Here is a 19972-nt window from a genome sequence, read left to right as displayed (position 1 = left end):
TTGCTATACCCGTTTTTAGCTTTTTTCGGATTATCCGCGATTTTTGTTATCCGCGGAGGCCGCGCCACCCAATTCCGCGGATAATCGGGAGTGTACTGTATCTCAAGAATTTGACAACAAAATTTTCTCAGATTCATCATGAGCAGATCGATTAATTAACAATGCTTAGTTTTAAATGCATCAAACTTTAAGAAAATAAACAGAAACGTTTAAAATAATCGGTCGAAAACAGGTAAAAAAAAACTACTTAAAAAACGATGTACTTAAAACTATTAGCATATACAAAATATATATATAACTAACATAAATACAATTTAATTACAAAAGCATGCAACTAACCCAAAAATAATTAATATCAAATCCGCATCCGCTGATAATTGTTGTCAACAGTCAGAACACAATGCGCATGCGTGAATTTTCAACACCAGTTATGGTAACGCCAATGTGTGAATTTTTCTACGCCAGTTGGGGTAACGTTATGCAGATTAGAAATTTTTAATTTCCTTTATTCTGTTTTATTTTAATTCAAAAGTTCTTCAGAATGAATCTCAAAGATCGATTAATTAACAATGTTTAATTTTAAATATGTCAAACATAAAGAAAATAATCAGCGCCGTTTAAAATAATCGGTTGAAAAATATTAAGCCTAGCCTCATTAGCGTAGGAAAAAAAAGAAAAAAAAACTGAATCCTTACTGATTTGGCTGTGGGAAAAATGAAGATGGCGGGAAAGTTAGTTTTTAATTAATAATTAAAATTCTAATTAAAAATTCAAAAAAGGAACCCCAGGTGCACATTCCCGACCTTCAAGGTATACATGTACCAAATTTGGTAGCTGTAGGTCAAACGGTCTGACTTGTAGAGCGCCAACACAAACATTGAACTTTATATAAGTATAGATAAATGAGATTGTGTTGAACTCTGTGCATTTTCTTCCTACTTCTGATTATTGATATACATTCATTTACATGTCTTGAAAAAGGAAACGTATCCAGATCTGGTAAACTTTTATTAATTCCTGTCTCTTATTTTATCAGATTAGACTGATCTGATCTCTTGCAATGTTTATGTCGCACTCGCCATCTTGTCAGAACCATACCATAATATAATGAATGCTAACAGTAATAATATATTTTTGTGGTAAATATATATTGTCTAAATGCATTACAAATACAGGCTGAAAACACTGTTTCGGAATGCTGATGAAAATTTTTTTGAGATCATTAAAGTAAAATAAAAGGATTAACCAGATTTTTTTAATAATTATAGGTCACGTGACGTATCCTGGATTCCTGTCATACTCCATGACAAAGCATGCCTTGGTTTCTTTTGCCGATGGATTACGCCGAGAAATGCTGAAATGGGGTGTCACAGTGGCTATGATTGAACCTTCTATGTACAAGTGAGTAATTAAATTACATTTTAAAAAATTACATACAAAAAACATTTTTCAAGGAAACATTTAGATTGCAGTCGTTTAGTACTTTTCTGTATTAAATTAAGCTTGTAATAGAACAAGGAAGTCGATTTACATCATATTCACATTTGTGATTGAAAATCTGTACATTACAGAGATATTAACTCGTATGTATAATTTTAAGGATATATCATTGCAGCTTTCTGGGAAATAGCTGATATTTTTTAAAGTATTTAATATATAAGTAGGTGCTTTTTTTTATTTCATGTAATAATTCTACAGTTTTTATCGTCATATCAAATTGTATAAAATTCCTCCAAATGACTTCTTTTTATTGTATTCATTCTGCAATACACTTTTCAGATTTTGTATTCTTTTAAGTCGATTATTTAATATTCAAACCATTGCTAACCAATTTAGTTGTGAAGTAAATGAAGTTAGTTGTGAAATAAAATACCTAAACCACTATTTTCATGTGGCTCGATTTCTCATTCAAATGTCAAATAATAGTGATACAACGGACTTCATTTAAGAATTCCATCGATTAAAATATAAATATTACGATATCAGTAAGAGTGCTAAAAAGATTTCTGCAGAATCAGTCACATTTCAATTTCTGAAGAGGGATAACAACAATATATATATATACGTTGCGTAAAATGTTGCGCTTTTTTTTATAAAGCTTAAAAAAGCCTCGCTTCCATTTTGATAACAATTCTTGAACTTATTTTTTTATATTGTCTGCGCTATGGAGAAAAATTGCCGTACAGCACCTTTTTCTACGGTACAATATTGTAATAACTATATTATACTGGTATTTTATTGTACATCCTAACTCCAACCGCTTGCCTCTAACCAATCGTAACAAATTGAACGCAGACAAAGAGAAATATAACTCAGACCAAGATCAAGATGTTCGTATTTTCTCTATGAATATATTATGTATGTGCTATGTAAATGCCAGAATGATATTGAATCCAAAATCTTTCTTGAATGAAACTATAAAAAAATTCAACACAATTACGTATGGGTTTACATATAATATGAAGTCTTCATCGTCTTGCATGTCTGAATGTTGATTTAAAAAAGTATGTAGGATGTTTCTAGAACGAAAAATACATTCAAACAAATTTTAGACAATTTTTTTAAACATAAAATAACTTTCGTTTGCTGCTTTTAAGTTTAATGTTTGCATTTTATAATTTTTTTTTTCTTTATTGTTCCATCAGAACCAGAATAGCCAGGAGCGATGTCTTGACTGGAGCCCTGGACAATTCTTGGGAAAGAACACCAGATTCCATCAAGGAAGCTTATGGCTTTCCTTATTATGAAGATTTCAAGGGTCGGATGCAGAAGATGGCCTTGCATGCGAGACCTTACTTGGAAGAAGTGGTGGACGGTATGGAACAAGCTGTTACAGAAGTCAATCCTAAACTAGTCTATCGTTGTTCCGGACCATCGGATAAGGTGCGATTGTGGGTCATGTCTCTACTGCCCACTCAGTTGTTGGACATGTTGATATGCCACGTGATACAGCCCAGCCACCGACAGTTATCCCAAGGTGGCCGCAGTGCGAAGTCTTCAACATCATCTACCTCATCATCATCGTGATTATTGGAATTTTCTTTGTATCATAAAATATTAATTTGTAGAAAATTTTCATAAATGGGTATTAAATAAAAGTATTAATTATGCAAAAATGATTATTTATTAATGCAACGTCTGATTTGAATTTTTGATCTTTGGAATTTATTTCGTTCGTTCCATTTCTAAAAAATTCTTTTTGGTATTCTTTAAAAGTCATGCTATTCTATATTTAAATTATCCGTTCTAATAGTGTCTTTATAACTAATTCCTAAATTGTTCGGACAAATATATACTTCCAGTTGCAAAAATGCTTTAAATTATACAAATAGTTGTATTTTATATTATTTTAGTCAATAAAGTCACTGCAGAAAAAAATTACAGTCTAAATTTTTAGGCAGGCTTAATGTTATCTTAGATAAAATATTCTTGGCACATTAGTAGTTTTAACAAGAAAAATTATTTTCATCTAGGAACAAAACTGACGAAGTTGGAAAATTTTAAATTTCATTATTTTAAACCAATCAGTGGATGCATCCATCAGAAAGTACCCCTAGATGGATGGATCTTCTTTAAAGCTAATGATATATATTCCTTTAAAATAATGATATTCAAGGTTTCATAACTCAATCAGTTTCAGTCGCAGAAGTGCTGATTTTTTAAAAACTTAAATTGTTAGTTTGTTAAGAATATTTTTATGACATATGCCAAATTGAATCGGGATTGCACAGAAAATTTTAAGCACTTTTATTATTACACTATTTAAAACATATTTTCAACTAGAAATGTGCGTTTTTCTGTAATTATTTAGCATTAGGTATTGAGCCACGATTAGAATGGACACCGTTTACCTACTGTGTGATTCACAAGAAATGGAACAAATTTTATGAGGTTATCTTAAAAATTTATACGATCTGCATTTATTAGGATAATTAAAACTAATTTTATAGATTAAATTAATTTTTGTTTTGTTTTTATATATTCAATAATAGTGTTCGTTTTTTCATTATCTGACTGATAACTAGCTAATTAAGAACATAATTTAATTTTTTTTAACTGATCTTGTAAAATTCTGTGGAACCATTTGCATTATGAAGTTGATTCAATCTGTTTATAATATTATTTTTTTTAATCTGGAAATCATAAATGATAAATTTATTTTGATCCTTAGTAATTTGACTGAATATTCTACAATATTTAAACCAGAAATTCTTTCAAACAGCGCATAATATATTTTTTTAAGTCGCATCACCTCGTCCAGAATACTTTTTCAATTTGCTAACAACTACAGCTAGACGGAACTAGGATAGTAATGCCACAAGAACACACAATACGTTTAATATGCCATTGTTTTCATCTAAATGAATGGAACAATATTTAATGTCACGTGCACCACGTGAAAGCAAAAAGTATGTGGCGTCACATAACAGCGTAAATCACGATCAGTGACGTATGTCTTGGGAATATGACATCTTATTAATCGCCTGCATGCAACATGAAAATCTAATATAGAGCTTTTATCGTCGAATTGCAATCGAATCGAATTTCTAGTAAAATACTGAATGACGGAATTTAATTCATGAAATGTGTAAATTTTTACACAAAGAATTGTATTCGAATTGATACTACAACTGTTTTTGTACCATATAAGCAACTTTATTTCTATCTCTTGCATGATACAATAAAGTTTAACAGTAGAAGAAAGATATGCTATTTTTATACCACATTTAAATATCAACAAATAGAAATGATAATACACACAACAAACAAATTATCTATCTTGTTTTTGTTTTTTTCTTCTATACAATAGGTATTGTGAACAGTAATAAAATGAGGTTATAAGGTTTTAAATCTTAAACCTAATTTAAATATTTTAGTGATAAAAATACTTAAATCTTAAAAATACATCTGGTCCGCGTTCGTTTGACTTCGTTTTTTGGGAAATATGTCTGATTTATAGCTACCGATATTTATTTACAGATAAAATGAATTTGAATTAATAAATTTATACAAATTTTTACATATTTAAGTGTGAAATGTTCCAAATATTCTATTGGAAATTTCTAATAATTTTTCTCTAAATAATTTTTGTACTCTAAATCCTTTGAAATTACGTCTTATTAATTTGTTATTAGAATCTATAGCAATTTTAAAGTTTTGACTGTTCCATTTAAGTATAAAATTTTTCACTGATAATACCTTTTAATTATATCTTTATCGTTTAACTACTATAATTTTTTTTTCCTCCTTTGAAGCTAAAGTGCAATTTTTTTCTCTGTAAGATTTTATTTATAATGTTAGAAACTTATTACATACAATTTCGTTGTCAAAGATTATATTTTTATTATATATTGTGTTTACTTTGAATGAATATACTAATAAAAGTTTGAAAAAAAAATGTTGTGTGTTCAATATTTTTTTATTTGGTAATAAATTTCTTAACAAAGAAAATTTAATCTGAATTTAGATAATCTTAAAATGGTTTCATTTTTTTCCTGTTAAATGTAACTTAACAATTTGGAGTTAGAAATATCTTTAAAAATTAAACTTGCTTCAATTCATTATATTAAAGCTATTTGTGTTTAATAACTGTTACTTCTAATGATTTTCTATCTATACAATAATTTTTAAAGACTTGGTTTAATTTTCATGCAGATTTCAAAAATATTACCCATAGTTTAACATTTAGTGGTAGAACATTTATGCATCTTTTGATAGCATATTTTCCAGAGTATAGAACAACAAATACAAAGCACACGTATAAAGCGTCACACTTATGTTTACCGAAAATGCCATATATTACAATGAATTTACATATTTTTAAACCTTTTTTCTAGCTAAGTGCATAAAAATGTACCCATTTATCCATACATTTACATATTTCAACATTGGCCACTAGAAAAGTATACCAAGTCAAATCAATCTCAGATTATTGTTCAAGGCATTCTTTTAAAGATGTAAGTTAAGACACGAAGATATTGAAATATAGAAGAAGGATTAGTTGTTTATTTATAAAGTATTATATCTATGCCCATTATAATAATTTTAAAATATATTTTGTCACTAATAATTTGATTGAATCAAAGGCATAGCTGAAATTCTTGAAATTTCAATGTTTTCATTAGCAAAGCCATTTTGGCTTTTAATTTTAGTCAAGCTAAACGAATAAAACTTTTGTGCGATAGATAACATAATATATAATTACAAGCCATTAATGGGACCTTAATCACAGCATTCTATTTTTTTATACTTAAAATATAGATTTTGTAGAAATAAATTTGTCACAAAAGATTAAAAAATAATTTTTCAAGGTCCAATTAATTCTTAATTTGATAAGTCTATTAATTTCCCAATTGTTTATCGAGTATTTTTCAAATCAAGCTTTAATTCGAAGTAATCAAATACAATTTCAAAAATATTAAAACCACTAGTATTAATAATTAAAATTATTATTGCTATTAGTATTAAATATTAAAACCATTAGTATCAAATTATTACTGTTAATTATTATCACAAAAATACAATTAGATATTAAAAACATTAAAACTTTTGAAATTCGTTATTTGATAGCATTCATCCACAGACGATTTATAATTTCGATTACTGGATTCTTCACAATTTAATGTTTGATTTAAAAAATTCTTTTTTTTAGTAACATGGATTAAAAGAAAATTGTTAATGATAAAATATATTAATGACAAAATAGCGGTTTGTTTTAATGCGTTTGTATGTTTTTAACATTTTTAATAATAAGTATTATGATTTGAATTCGCTTTTCATGAACATTTCCAATTTTATCGACATTCGTTTTTACAACCAAACAAAAATAAAGAGAGAATTCTAAAAAATTCTTTTCAAAAAAAGGCGTTGAAAACAATAAGTTTATTTCTGGAGTCGATCGTAAAGAAAAATGACAAAGAAAGCGAACAAAAAGAAAATTTTTTAAGCCTAATATTTTCTACTCGCGGAACTTCAACTTACTGAAATTGCATATTTTCCTTAAATAAGTAAAAACAGAACTTTTCCAGTCTGTGATTAAGATTCCCATTATTTAAACGTACTACTTCAGCTCCACTTATGTACAATGTTTTCTTTTTTGTTTCAATGAGTGTTCTCGTAAGACCCTTGATCTTTGTAGCCTTGAACGTATCCAGCTTCGTTTGGCTTGTCCTCTCGCCCTTCTTTACCACGACCTTTGCCTGCTTCGTCGAAACGCAGCTTGTGAGTGCCCGTATATTTGGTGTGGTCCGTCAGCCGACTGACAGCTCCACCTGCTGCAGTGGGCTGAAAAATAAAGCAGATGTTTATAAACCATTACAAAAAATTTCGTGATAAAATTTATCAATTTAGAACTTCTCAGAACGATTTTTGTTTGATAGTTGCTATTTATTTTAATACTAGGCGCCTTTGGCGACCAGTCGGTTCGCCAATCTTAATGTTCGTTTAAATTTTAATAATTAAATATTTAAAACAATTCCTACTTTAATAGATTCTTCCTCAAAATATTTTAAAACTTCAAATTTTGATAGTCATATAATTCACTCATAATATTATAAAGGCCTTCAGTCATAACGTAATATGTATCTCTCTAATTTTCTGTTTGCTCACATAGAATTTATGCTTTAAATTAAAGTGGAAAGAATTAATCTGCAATTAATATAATAATATTTTTTACTGAAACAAAGCATTTTTTTATAATATGATTTCTGATAAAAGAGTCACTGAGCGTTTAAACTTTATGGGCACTAAAGAATATCTTTCTTAATTTATGTAATATCTCAAGAATTTGTCAACAAAATTTTCTCAGATTCATCATGAACAGATCGATTAATTAACAATGCTATTAATTAATCGATTAATTAACAATTTTATATTTACATGCATCAAATACTAAGAAAATAAAATGAATCGTTTAAAATAATCGGTCGAAAACAGGTTTTAAAAAACTACTTAAAAAATGATGTACTTAAAACTATAAGCATATACAAAAAATATATATAACTAACGTAAATACAATTTAATTACAAAAGAATGCAACTAACCTAAAAATAATTTAAATCAAGAATCATCCGTTGATAATATTATCAACAATCAGAACACAATGAGCATGCGTGAATTTTCAACGCCAGTTATGGTAACGCAAATGCGTGAATTTTTCTACTCCAGTTGGGGTAACGCTATGCAGATTAGAAATTTTTAATTTTCTGTATTCTGTGTTATTTTAATTCGAAAGTACTTCAGAATGAATCTGAAAGATCGATTTATTAACAATGTTTAATTTTAAATGCATAAAACACTAAGAAAATAAACAGAATCGTTTGAAATAATCGGCCGAAAAATGTTAGCCCTAGCCTCATTGCTGTTGGAAAAAAAAACTGAAGCCTTACTCATTTGGCGGTGGGAAAAATGAAAGGATTTTTTTGGCGGGAAAGTTAGTTTTTAATTAATAATTAAAATTCTAATTAAAAATTCAAAAAAGGGACCCCAGGTGCACATTCCCGACCTCTAAGGTATACATGTACCAAATTTGGTAGCTGTAGGTCAAATGATCTTTTCTGTAGAGCGCCAACATACACACACACACACGTTGAGCTTTATATATAAGTATAGATATTATAGTGAAATTTTACAATTTCGAATGCTTATGATTCGCATTTGTTAGTAACTGAATTTTCCTGCAGTTTAAATTTCTTATTTAAAATAATAAAAATTAGATATAATTCGAATTTATTTTAGTTAATTCAAATATATATATTTTTAAATGATGTGATTCGAGCTTTTGAAAATCATTTTTAATATAATATTTTTATTTATTAGCGAATTTCACGGAAATTCGTGATGAACAAATCAAAATTCAGAAATGTCTGACTAGTTTGGAACACCTGATCACCTCAATTCAGTTATGTTCTTTTTACGTTCATTATTCATTATAATTACTGTGGCTTAATACGTTTAAATTTTGATTCTAATGCTTTCATTCTGAAACAATTTCTACAATTCTGAATACAATTTCAATAAAATAATTTGAGAAGTCAGTCAATTTAATTTTTTTTCTTACAGCTTATGTTATCCGTATATATTAAAATATGATATTCTTTCTTAAATAAATATTGTTGTTTTTTTCAAAATAAATAAAATACGATAAAAAAAGGAAAACATTTGCTTGCAAAATATCTATTATTTATTTTTAATAACTGGCAATAATTGATTTTTAAGAAATATTATCAATATTTGGCCATTATTTAAATCTTAATTCTCATGCTTTCATGACTGAAACAATTTCTACAATCCTGAAAATTTGATTAAAACAATTTGAGAAGTCAGACGATTTTTCTTACAGCTTATGTTATCCGTATATTTTAAAATATAACATTCTCTCTTAAATAAATGTTTTTTTCCCTAAATAAAAAAAATTCGATAAAAAGAGGAAATAATTTGCTTGTAAAATATCTATTATTTATTTTTAACTACTGGCAATAATTGATTTCTAAGAAATATTGTCAATATTTAACCTTTAAAGGAACTGAGAAATAAAGTGAACGTGATGCCAGAGGAGCGAGCTTTCCTCACTTGGAAAGCGAAATCATAGAAAATTGCTGATTCCACAATTCTGTGGATTACTGATTCTGCAATTCTATGAAATTCTCATATTATTACTACAGACAGATCGACGCCGTAAAGTTAAAGCTACAGTAACTGTCTTGAGAGCTGTGAAAAAAAATCAAAGACCGAAGTGGCTTAAAAGTTAGTAAAAATATTTTTTTTTTAAATTTAAATAATGAAAAAAGAAGTTAATAAAAGTATATTTCGTTGAATTTAAATAACGAAAGAAAATGAAGTTAGTAAAAATATTTTTCTTTGAATTTAAATAATAAAAAAATAGAATTAACTTTAAAACTATGAATTAACTTCTGGTCTCTACATACATTTATTCTGAATATTATTTGCCATTTAAGAAACAGTGCTTGCAATATTTGGTGCAAGAATATGCAATTTTATTTCATAAGAAGTTTATTATATTACTTCATTTGAACGAATTAGGTAGATAAAATAGAAGAAAAGATTGCTCGTTGATATAAAAGTGATTTTACCAACTTAAATAAAACTTTTTTTAAGAAATTTTTTTCTGAAAGCATTACTCGGATTTCTTCGAATAACGGCGAAATAGTTCTAACTAGGCCAAATAATGAAAAATAATTTACTTTTAGGCTCACCTTTAATTCACTTTTATTTTTCATTTAATTATTCTATTCTTTGGATATTTAAAACATAAGATATTCTTATTCTTCATACAAGAAATACGATAATAGTCATAAAAATTTTCTTGTTCTATTGTACGATTAGCAAATCAACAATAAATATGTGCAATATATAAAATATTTATGAAAATTGAATAAATAAAATTATTTTAATTAAAAATTCATTAGCATTTGTTAAAGTCTTTTTTATCGGTTAACGATAAAAAAGATCTTTTACATATTCAACTAACACAGCTTAGTTAAAGAGCAATGAAATATTATTAAATTGAATTTGTCATCTCCTCATTGTTATTAAGCAAGGCTCTCCGTAGTTATCGCAATAATTACAGATAACGATTAGTAAATGTATCAATTAATAAATAATTATTACGATTAATAAATGAATCGTAATAGAATTCTCTAAAGCTATGTAAAAAAAATATTATGCAGAGTTTGCTTACAGGGTAAAACACCAACGGAAAATCGCTCATTATTATATTATAATGATGCCAAAATGTTATTATATATGCGTTTACACTGACTTGCCTTAACACTGCAATTTGAAATACAAAATACAATTAATCATTATTTTTCAATTATTTTGATGTTCTATTTTATCTATTTGTATATAATGTGATAGTTAAACTTTTAATGCCTTAGTTACCATTTTGACCCTTTGCCCTTCAAAAATTAAATGGTGAAAATCTAAAACTATTATCTCGGCCTCGCTCGTCTGTTAAATTTCTGAAAGGGTAACGCAATTACTTTGAGAAGCAACCAAAACGTCAAATAATCTCAGTAATAGACCGTCCAAATTGCTTAAATAAAAAGTAATATTATACGCATTTTGAGCCTAATATTACAGCTGATATACAGCCGTAGCCTAAAAAAATATTACAGCCGAAGTGGCGTCAGTAAATTGCAAAAAAAGTTAAAAATTGATAAATTTTAAGTCTTTTTTCCGCCATCTCTTGTTTCATGATAGCAATAATACCTAAAAAAAGTGTAGGCGCAACTAATTACTTAGACATCAGCCACTTAAATTTGCGAAAATACGCCAAATAAAGCAACCTTACAATGCAAAATTGTCGGAAAATGGAATGATTAGAAGTATTTACTCAAAGAAGACTGACTTGATAGTGTAATAAAAACAGCATAGTCTATCATTAATTGATTCACATTCTGATTTAAAACTTATTGCTGTAATAGCCACCTTTGGTGACTAACTGCGATTTCCTGTCTGTTAAACTATAAATACGGATTCCATTTACTAAAATTTCCCTTTTTATTTAACAGGACTAAAAAATATAAATTAAATGCAGTCAATCTACAACAAATTACAATTCGGATTAAAAAAAATATGCATGTATAATTCAGTTATTTCATAGAATTCTTAGTTATTTCAATACTTATGGATATATACGGTCCCAGGTGTACTTGGCGATTTTCCAATTACACCAAGACTGCAAAGCTCTAGTGTCCGTAATTTTGGATATATTTTCTCTTCTACATCTTGACGATAAAATTCAGTAACTGTAAATATCCACAAGTACACTTTTCTTCATGAAATAACTTATGTTAATAAGAAACAACGGATGAATTTTTGCTTCGATGACGCAAATCATAGTATTGCTTGTTTGCAATGGTAAAACCTAATTTGAGTCGAACTTTCTATTAGACTCCAGAATATTGATTTCGTTTACATTTCTTCCCTCTGACTAAACGGAAGTTTCGGTGACTCAGCGAAACCTTTTCCGAGCATTTCTAACAATATTTTACTGCTTTGTTATTTAGCTAAGCGAAGTGTTAAATTAAATGCAGCGGCAAAAGCGTTAATGAATTAGTCTGGAATGTTCATATGATAATTTGTTTGCATTCGACTAATGCCATTCGATAATAATTATTAAGACAGATTTCTGTCCACGTACATTTGCATATTATTTATAGATTTGAAATTAATTTTAGTTTAAATGTGAATATTCGGTATTTTCTATAATAAGAATATTTTCAAAACGAATATGGGGAATGTTTACAGCTTCTTTCCCCACCCTCTCTCTCTCTCTGAGTTTACTATTATTTCCCAAGAAAATAAGAAATATTTACATTTCCTTATTTTAGAGCGGAGATTTCCTTTTCTCCTCTGAGCGGGTCTGGGAAGAAACTATTGATAACTTTCAAAATGAATGCAAATATGATAAAACTTCATGATAATTTAAAAAAGTAATAATTAAAAAATAGGATTATAAGCAGTTACAAGATTTTCTACAATATCATTATATATTTTGGCAATACCATCCAATATTTCGAATAATGAAAGAAAGTTACCGTTGTTTTGGATGTAGCAGGAGGGCCACAGGATGTCATTTTCTGCTTCATTTCGGCAACATCTGCCTTCTTATTTTTGGCTAAGGTTTCCAAGAATTGTTCATATTCCTTGATGGTTAATGTTCTTTTTGTTCTGGAAAAAAAATGCAAAATTATAAGAAGATAAATGAATTTCTTTTAAAAGTTTGCAGTAAATATAAGATTTTTAGTATCAGTAAAAATAGATTTTGGTGATTCTCAAACAAAAAATTATTATCAAACTTTTATTTTTACTTTCGATTTTTTTTTCTTCTTTTTCGTAAAAATGTTTTTTATTGTGAGTTCAAAAGAAATTGCTCGGAAGTTGTATTGGAATGGGTCTCTACCATTTGCTGTCTTTTGAGCATAAATTTAAAAAGGGAGCAAATAATAAATAAAAAAATATAAATTGTTATGAAAATAAATTTTAAAAAAGTACAAAAGAAAAATATCATCAGGACTTTTTAAGTATTTCTGTGTTTCACCAGCTGATAAAATTTACTACGTCTTTTTTTTAATTTTTAGAGTTCTATGTAGAACTTTCATTCTCACAGAATAAAATTTCATTTATTTAAAAAAAAAAATCCGACTGTTATAAAATGCTTTTGCAAATAAAATTAGAAAAAAATTTAAATGCACTGCATTAATTTTCCTAGCATTTTTCCTTTCTCTTAGTAACAAATGGCGTTATAGAAAACATACACATACGAGTAGGGCTTTTTTTTTCTTTGGTAATTAAAATATGCAGATACCTCGGTAGAAAGTGAATAGTTAAAACACACATGAATCTCCTGATGCATTTCATAGCTCGTGCTGCCATCTATTATCTGATTTGGTAGGTTAATGTTTTTACCTTTGCCTCCCATTCAAATAGAAAAAAAGTTTTACTACTATTCTGTCTACAAATATTAAACTTATTGCAACTTCGTAAGTAGAAATTAAGTATAATAATCAAACCCTAATTAATAATTAATAAAAATTTTAAACAATTATTCAACTATTTTCCATGAAATATTTAAATAACTTCCATATTGTTTCAAATTCTGAACTATTTGAATGAATAGAGTTCAATAGAATTTTCAACTATCCGAATAATTTTACATCAAACAGAATATCAAATAAAAACTAAATAAAAAAAATAAAATTTTCTTTATCATCTTCCGAATATTTCCGATGTGTTTATTGGCCCATATGTCTTCTAGAGATTATTTAAAATGTATGACAAATTTTGTCCATGAAATTTTGGAAGTGTAAGCATTTAATATTATTTCGATTTCATTTTGAGTGAACTTTACAATCAAAATATTATGAACAGCAAAAAAACTACGGCTTTCGCAAGCTAAGTCAGAATTTTTAATAGCAGATATTTATATTATTCAATCTTTCTCCCTACTTCCAAAAGTCTAATTCTTTTTTTTTAAATTATACTATGATATATCTACTTTGAATACTATAATATTTAGGGCAGATTATGCATTTATATATTTTGGGCATTTTTTGCTTAGATAAGTAAACATTCAAGAATAGGACGCTGACATACAACTACATTCGATACAATTTTTTCACTGATAAAAATAAACAAAACAGATGTGTGTTTTATTTTTTACCTGTTCGATATGGTTAATGAGTCTAGGTTCAAAATCAATGCTTCACAAAATGTTAATTCGATACCATATATAGAGCTATGTAGAAAATGTCGTATTTGCTGAAAATTTTACAGTACATTTGTTTCAAATTTTTCAATATTTGTTGCCAAAATAAGTTAAAAGCCAGTTTAATAATAAGCCAGTTTTAAAAATCGCTGAAGTTTAAAGTAATTCCTTAAATCTTATTCCAAATCTTTTGAAAAGAGTTTCTTTGTTTAATTTCTCATCGAATTAATGCTCATTTTTTTTTCTAATTGTTGCATCACTACATTTTTTTTTTTTTTTTTTCAAATGGAAATTGAGTTGCTAAATTTTTTTCTTCTTTCATGAGAAGACTTATCGAATGGAAAACGAAGCCCTAAATGGGGTCTTTTTCATAGAAGCCCTGCACAAAACAGACAATATCACTTTACTTATCGTATTCGTTAAGTCATTTGTCCTGGGTGTGTATTGAACCATGAACAGTTTCAGCTTGCTTTTCTTTCAAGATGCATTATATTTATCTTACTATAGAAATAAAGAGGAAAAAAAGTATTCTTATAAAAAAACTGTCTGATTATATTATAAAATAAAAAAATAGTACTACACAAATCATTAAAAGAATGTGAAATGAAATTATTAAAAAAAATAATTAAAATCCTAATGTTTAATTTCATTTAATCACATGAGGACCTTTAATTATCCTCATTAAATGCTTAGAAACATTGCATGCTCATTAAATGCAAAAACAAACATTATTTTCATACCTTGATAATGTGATATTCGTGTGAACATTACAGAAGAAACTCGAAATAATTTATAATGCGCATGTGCAGAATGTCATTATTTGCCGATAATTACGTATCCAAGTCAAGATGTTAAATCTTATAAGTTACCCAATTAGTCGAACCAGGTTTATCATAGCCGTCATGGGTTTATGCCTTTTCTGTCAGTTATGTCGGCGTAAGAAATAATAAAAAAAAGCAAGTAAAATTTTTTAAAAATCTTACATGTTACTGATACGAAAAATTATTAAAATAAAATTTCTTTGGAATGTTCTTAAATAAAATAATTGGGGATAAGTTTAATTTTCATTCAAGATGAAAACCCAATGTAAATGAAGTGACAGATGCAAAAACTGAGTTAAACGGGATATATTATATACTAGTTGGCTTTGTCGACCAGTTAGTTCAACAGTATTAATGGCCACTAACATTTTCAGCTCATTATTTTATATAATTTGGTCCTAATAGCTTCTTCAGCAAAATATATTTAAGCTTTACATTTTGATAGATATATAATTCATTCTATTTTACCAGCTTTGCATCGTTCTTTTCGTTTTATCATGCGCTTTCCATATGTCCTCTTTCTGTCAACTTATCTAAAATTCATTAAAAATGTATACCTTTCTGTTTTTAGCCATTTGAAAATTTAAGCTAATTTCTAAGTTAAAACAATTTAAATTTGGCATTTTTCTTCATTTAATAGTATTTTAAATATAAATTTAAATCTATTGCAGAATCTTTTCAGAATTTAAAAAAAATTCTTTTGTTTAAACGAAAAAAATATCTGCAATTTTAATAGTAATTTTTATCAAAAACGTCAGTACTTTTCTAGAATTCTAATTCTCTTTCCAGAATGTTTTTGTACTATCGTTTGTGATAGTTTAATACTAATTTGGTTATATACCAAATTTGTTTATATAAATTAGATAGGTTTAATACCAAATTTGGCACAAATGTATTTTGGAGTGTAAAAAAAGACAACTCTGGCTGATTTTCTTTTAAATTTTAAGTAGAATTTTAATTAATCAAAAATTAAGTAATACTTCAATTCATTCTACAATAACACCCCAAAATACAATAAACAAAACACACAAAATTATTTTTTATTCAAATTGAAATAAAATAATTAAGAATTTTGGAATAAAGTAATTAAAAGCTTATTTTATTTCAAAATTTAAAAGTTTGTTTTTTATTTAATGATGCCAATTTAGTTGTACATTTTTTTTCTTCTGAATTTTGATAGTCTTTCCATGAATAATTCTTTTCAAAATTTTTAATAATACTTTTTATTGTTGAATTGAAATTAAAAAATTCTCCCATCGTTTCTTTAAACATTGAATAGCGTGATTTTCTAAAATCGCCGAGAGCTAGAGAAGAAAGATTTTGTTTCTTAACTCAATAGCTTACATAAAGAACAAAGTAGTGAAGTTACAGTATTACGAAAGAAAACGTGCAATTCGAAGGTAGCTTAGCTGGATAGTTACGTTGCAAATAGCTTTGTGATGTCATAGGATTTGATTCCAGTAGAAATGTTCAATAACAAAATCGGTGTAAAATCATTAAATTACATAGACTTTAACAATATTGTATTGAACTAAATAATGATCATCCAAGAGAGGAAGATGATTCAAGTGATGAAAGATGAAAATAGATTTAAATGAAATTAAATACAACCAATATTCCCAGCAATCATTAGAAATAGCTAATACTTAAATATTTATAAAAAAATTCCCATCGGATGATATTTTAAAAGAAAAAAGAAAGAAGATAAACAATTTTAGCAAATTATCATTACATGTAATTAAAAATGCTTTTAAAGAAAAAAGTTAAACGAATGTAGATTAACAATGAACGTTAAAAAAATTTAATTTCTTATCTACATTCATATATTTGAGAATTCTTTTACCATTTTAAAATTCGTTCGATAAGAAGAGAAGAGTTAAAATTTTCTTCATTATTTTTGTGGTTGTAGGATTTTTTTTTTTTTTTAATATTTGAATTTCTAAATTTTATTTTTTTAAAGTTTTAATCTTTAACTGTACATCAGTTGTTGTACGTTAACAAAATAATGTATATGTCAATGACTTGGAGATGTAAAATACCATTTTGCAAAGATTATTCAGGGAAATAAATCTACCATGACAGGGGGGAAATTGTGATGTCAGGACGACCATTTTCACGGATTTCTGTGATGGAAATCCCCCTCTAAGTAAATAAACGGGGGTCTAGCTGTTTACACAGCATAGAATGAAGTGCAGCTGCCCATCAGGAAGAAGCGTAAATGAAGCTTATAAAAATATAGACTCAGTGAATCAGGGAATACAAACAATTCGAAGATCAGAATATATGTCTCATGCTTAAACTTTGCGTGTAAAATAAAAATCACTTCACTCTATTTTTCACTTTTTTCGTGGGGCTTCTTTTCTATAATAATATATGAGTTTCAAATATAATACAGAAACGGATTTTTAAATGCAGGATATGGATGGACAAAACAGATGAAATTTGTGCTTTATCTCAAAAACTTTTTCTTTTTCTTAACGTGAACATTTTTGGTCGGTGTATTTGAATCGTAGAATTCATTTGAATAATTTGTAGCTATAATAAAAACAGAACCCACAAAACGTTAACTCATTTTGTAAATAGAAAAAAAAAATCGTTTCTAAAAATGCAAATACTTTTATTATAACGTTTATTATAAAAATCATTCAATTTATTAAGTGTATATTAAATCAACATTTCAATCCAAATAAGGTATCCATTATTATAAGAGAAAATGAATTAGTAGTAAATTAGCAGGTGTGATCAAATTAGAAAAAGAAGTTTTAATTTCTTGAAATGAAAAAAAAATGAGATATTTATTTAGTAATGTTAGCTGTATGAGATAATTATATTCGTAGTTTAAGTTATGTAGTTCTTTAAATTTGTCACCATTACCATTTGATTTCTGGCAATGGGAAAAAATACGAATCGAATTATTATTAAGTTATAAGTTGTTTTTAATTGCTTGAAAACGTTTTCATTTAATTTTCTAAATTTCATGTTAAAATGAAATTTAGAAAATTGCAAACGAAAACGTTTATGTTATGTTACGTTATGTTATGTCTCCTGTTACTTTTACAAATTTTAACTAACTTATAGCTGAGAAATATCTGTAAATTGTGGCATGTATCATGCGAACGATGATGCAAAAAATCATTCAATATGTTCTGTAGGGCAAAATATTGGATTTGAACTACCAAGTATGATGGGTAACTATTGCTACCAAGTAGAGCGAGTAATTACTTCGTGGGTACCACGCACATACCAAGAAAGAATTTAGAAAAATTTCAATATAAACAAATCAAAACTTGCAAATTTTTACTTTCTTGTATACGAAGAATATTGAAAGTATTGTACTCGCCAAAAAGTTCGAATCGAGATTTTGACGAATGTCTATGTTTCAGATCTCCCTGAGTTCAAAAGACATATTTTTGGAAAATATCTGTCCATCTGTCTGTCACAAATATTTTGAGCTAAATAAATGAAATTTGGTATAAAGTATTTACATCAAATTTGCAGTTTTCTAACAAATTTTGCGCAAACTCCATTCAGAGGAAATCTGTCCATCTCGCTGTTCGAATATGAGTTAACACGATAATTATAAAATTAAGTAAGCTAAGTAAATAAAATTCAGTATAGACATTAAACATATATAGTTTAGATACTATCAAATGTTGAGCCAAATCCAACAAGGGATTGGCAGTCTGTCGGTCTGTAATTTCAGAAACATGTAAATGCGGTAACTCAAAAACGCAATGATTTAAACATATCAAATTTGATATGGGATTTTGTGATTATAGTGTCCTTTTATGCCAAATTTTTGTTTCAATCGGTTGCGAAAAACGCTTTAAAACATAAATTCGATTTTCGTATACTATTAACCTCATGCCAGGGGATTAATCGCCAAATAACTCGCCAAGAATGACACTGTCGGTTCCTTTAAAATCATAATTCATTCATTATTTAAAATCGTATTTCTTAATTACTGTACGCCAATGCCATACAAGACGCTCATTGGAATAACACCTTTATGAGCGATTATGTGAGAAAGTTTTAGGAAGACCACTTCCGTTGGTTCCTCAACAACTTTGAAACATAATATCGCATAAAAGTAATATTTACAAAACTTTACATTAAAAAAAAATAGTTTTTGAATGGTATTCCTTACAATAAGAATATTTTTAGTATATAATTATAACTATAACTTCATTGTTCCATTAATTGAATTTATCCATATGCATGTTGCAGCGGTATAAAATACTTTTTTTGTCGGCACTTTATTGATGCATATTTTAAAGATAAAATGAAAGACGAATAAAGTTTAAAATAATGTCATGCTTCGATGTTCAGGATTAGTGCTTCGAATCTCCTTTACTTTTTTCAATTCCCATAGCGAGATTTCTAAACAACTTTAGCCTTTATTTATTTATGCAGATATGGTTTCATTCATTTAATTAAAAAGAAATATAATTCTGCTGTATGAAACTAGTTTACAGCAATAATTACTTAAGAAGTATATTACATGAATCTTTACCATTTAAAAAGCCAACTGTTCCGTAATCACCTCAGATTTTATAGTATGACACCATTTGTCACATAATACCCTAAGCAAATCTTCTTTCAAAGGCCTGGCGGAAGGAAGGTTATTTTGGTTCCATGCCGATTTAAGTTAATGCCCTAGTCTCAATTTTTCACGGTATGTCTTTTCTAAAAAAGCTTTTGCTGTTGCATTCTGCTTTGTAAACTTCACGACGCACCCACACATGCGTGTTCTTTATAACCCTGAAGAGATTTCGTTCTCGCTTTTCGAGGTCGATTTCTGCAGCAAATGAGTCAGAGGATCTTTCATGAACCAACAAAACGTTTTAAGTACTCGAACTCCTCGTATTCTCCTCTTCACTTTTTCTAGTATTTGCTTTCTTTTTTAGTTCACTCTATT

The 19972-nt window shown here is 27.6% G+C and overlaps 2 protein-coding genes across 2 annotated transcripts in view; one reads left to right on the top strand and one right to left on the bottom strand.

Moving 5' to 3' along the window:
- LOC129963899 (17-beta-hydroxysteroid dehydrogenase type 6-like) overlaps positions 1–3116 on the top strand; it is a 59057-nt gene extending 55941 nt beyond the window's left edge. The window contains exons 4-5 of the mRNA XM_056078490.1: positions 1269–1401; positions 2646–3116. Of these exons, the coding sequence (XP_055934465.1) occupies positions 1269–1401; positions 2646–3027 (515 nt within the window). The 3' untranslated portion in view covers positions 3028–3116. The remainder of the gene's footprint in view (positions 1–1268; positions 1402–2645) is intronic.
- Positions 3117–6676: 3560 nt separating this feature from the next.
- Positions 6677–19972, bottom strand: part of LOC129963909 (tubulin polymerization-promoting protein homolog) — a 62533-nt gene continuing 49237 nt past the window's right edge. Inside the window, exons 3-4 of the mRNA XM_056078502.1 lie at positions 12564–12696; positions 6677–7284 (exon numbers count right to left, since the gene is read on the bottom strand). Of these exons, the coding sequence (XP_055934477.1) occupies positions 7102–7284; positions 12564–12696 (316 nt within the window). The 3' untranslated portion in view covers positions 6677–7101. The remainder of the gene's footprint in view (positions 7285–12563; positions 12697–19972) is intronic.

Source organism: Argiope bruennichi, chromosome 1 (assembly GCF_947563725.1).
Source record: "Argiope bruennichi chromosome 1, qqArgBrue1.1, whole genome shotgun sequence".
Taxonomy (NCBI): Eukaryota; Metazoa; Arthropoda; class Arachnida; order Araneae; family Araneidae; genus Argiope; species Argiope bruennichi.
The sequence above is the reverse complement of the archived record's forward strand: the minus strand, read 5'-3'. Positions and strand labels throughout refer to the sequence as shown.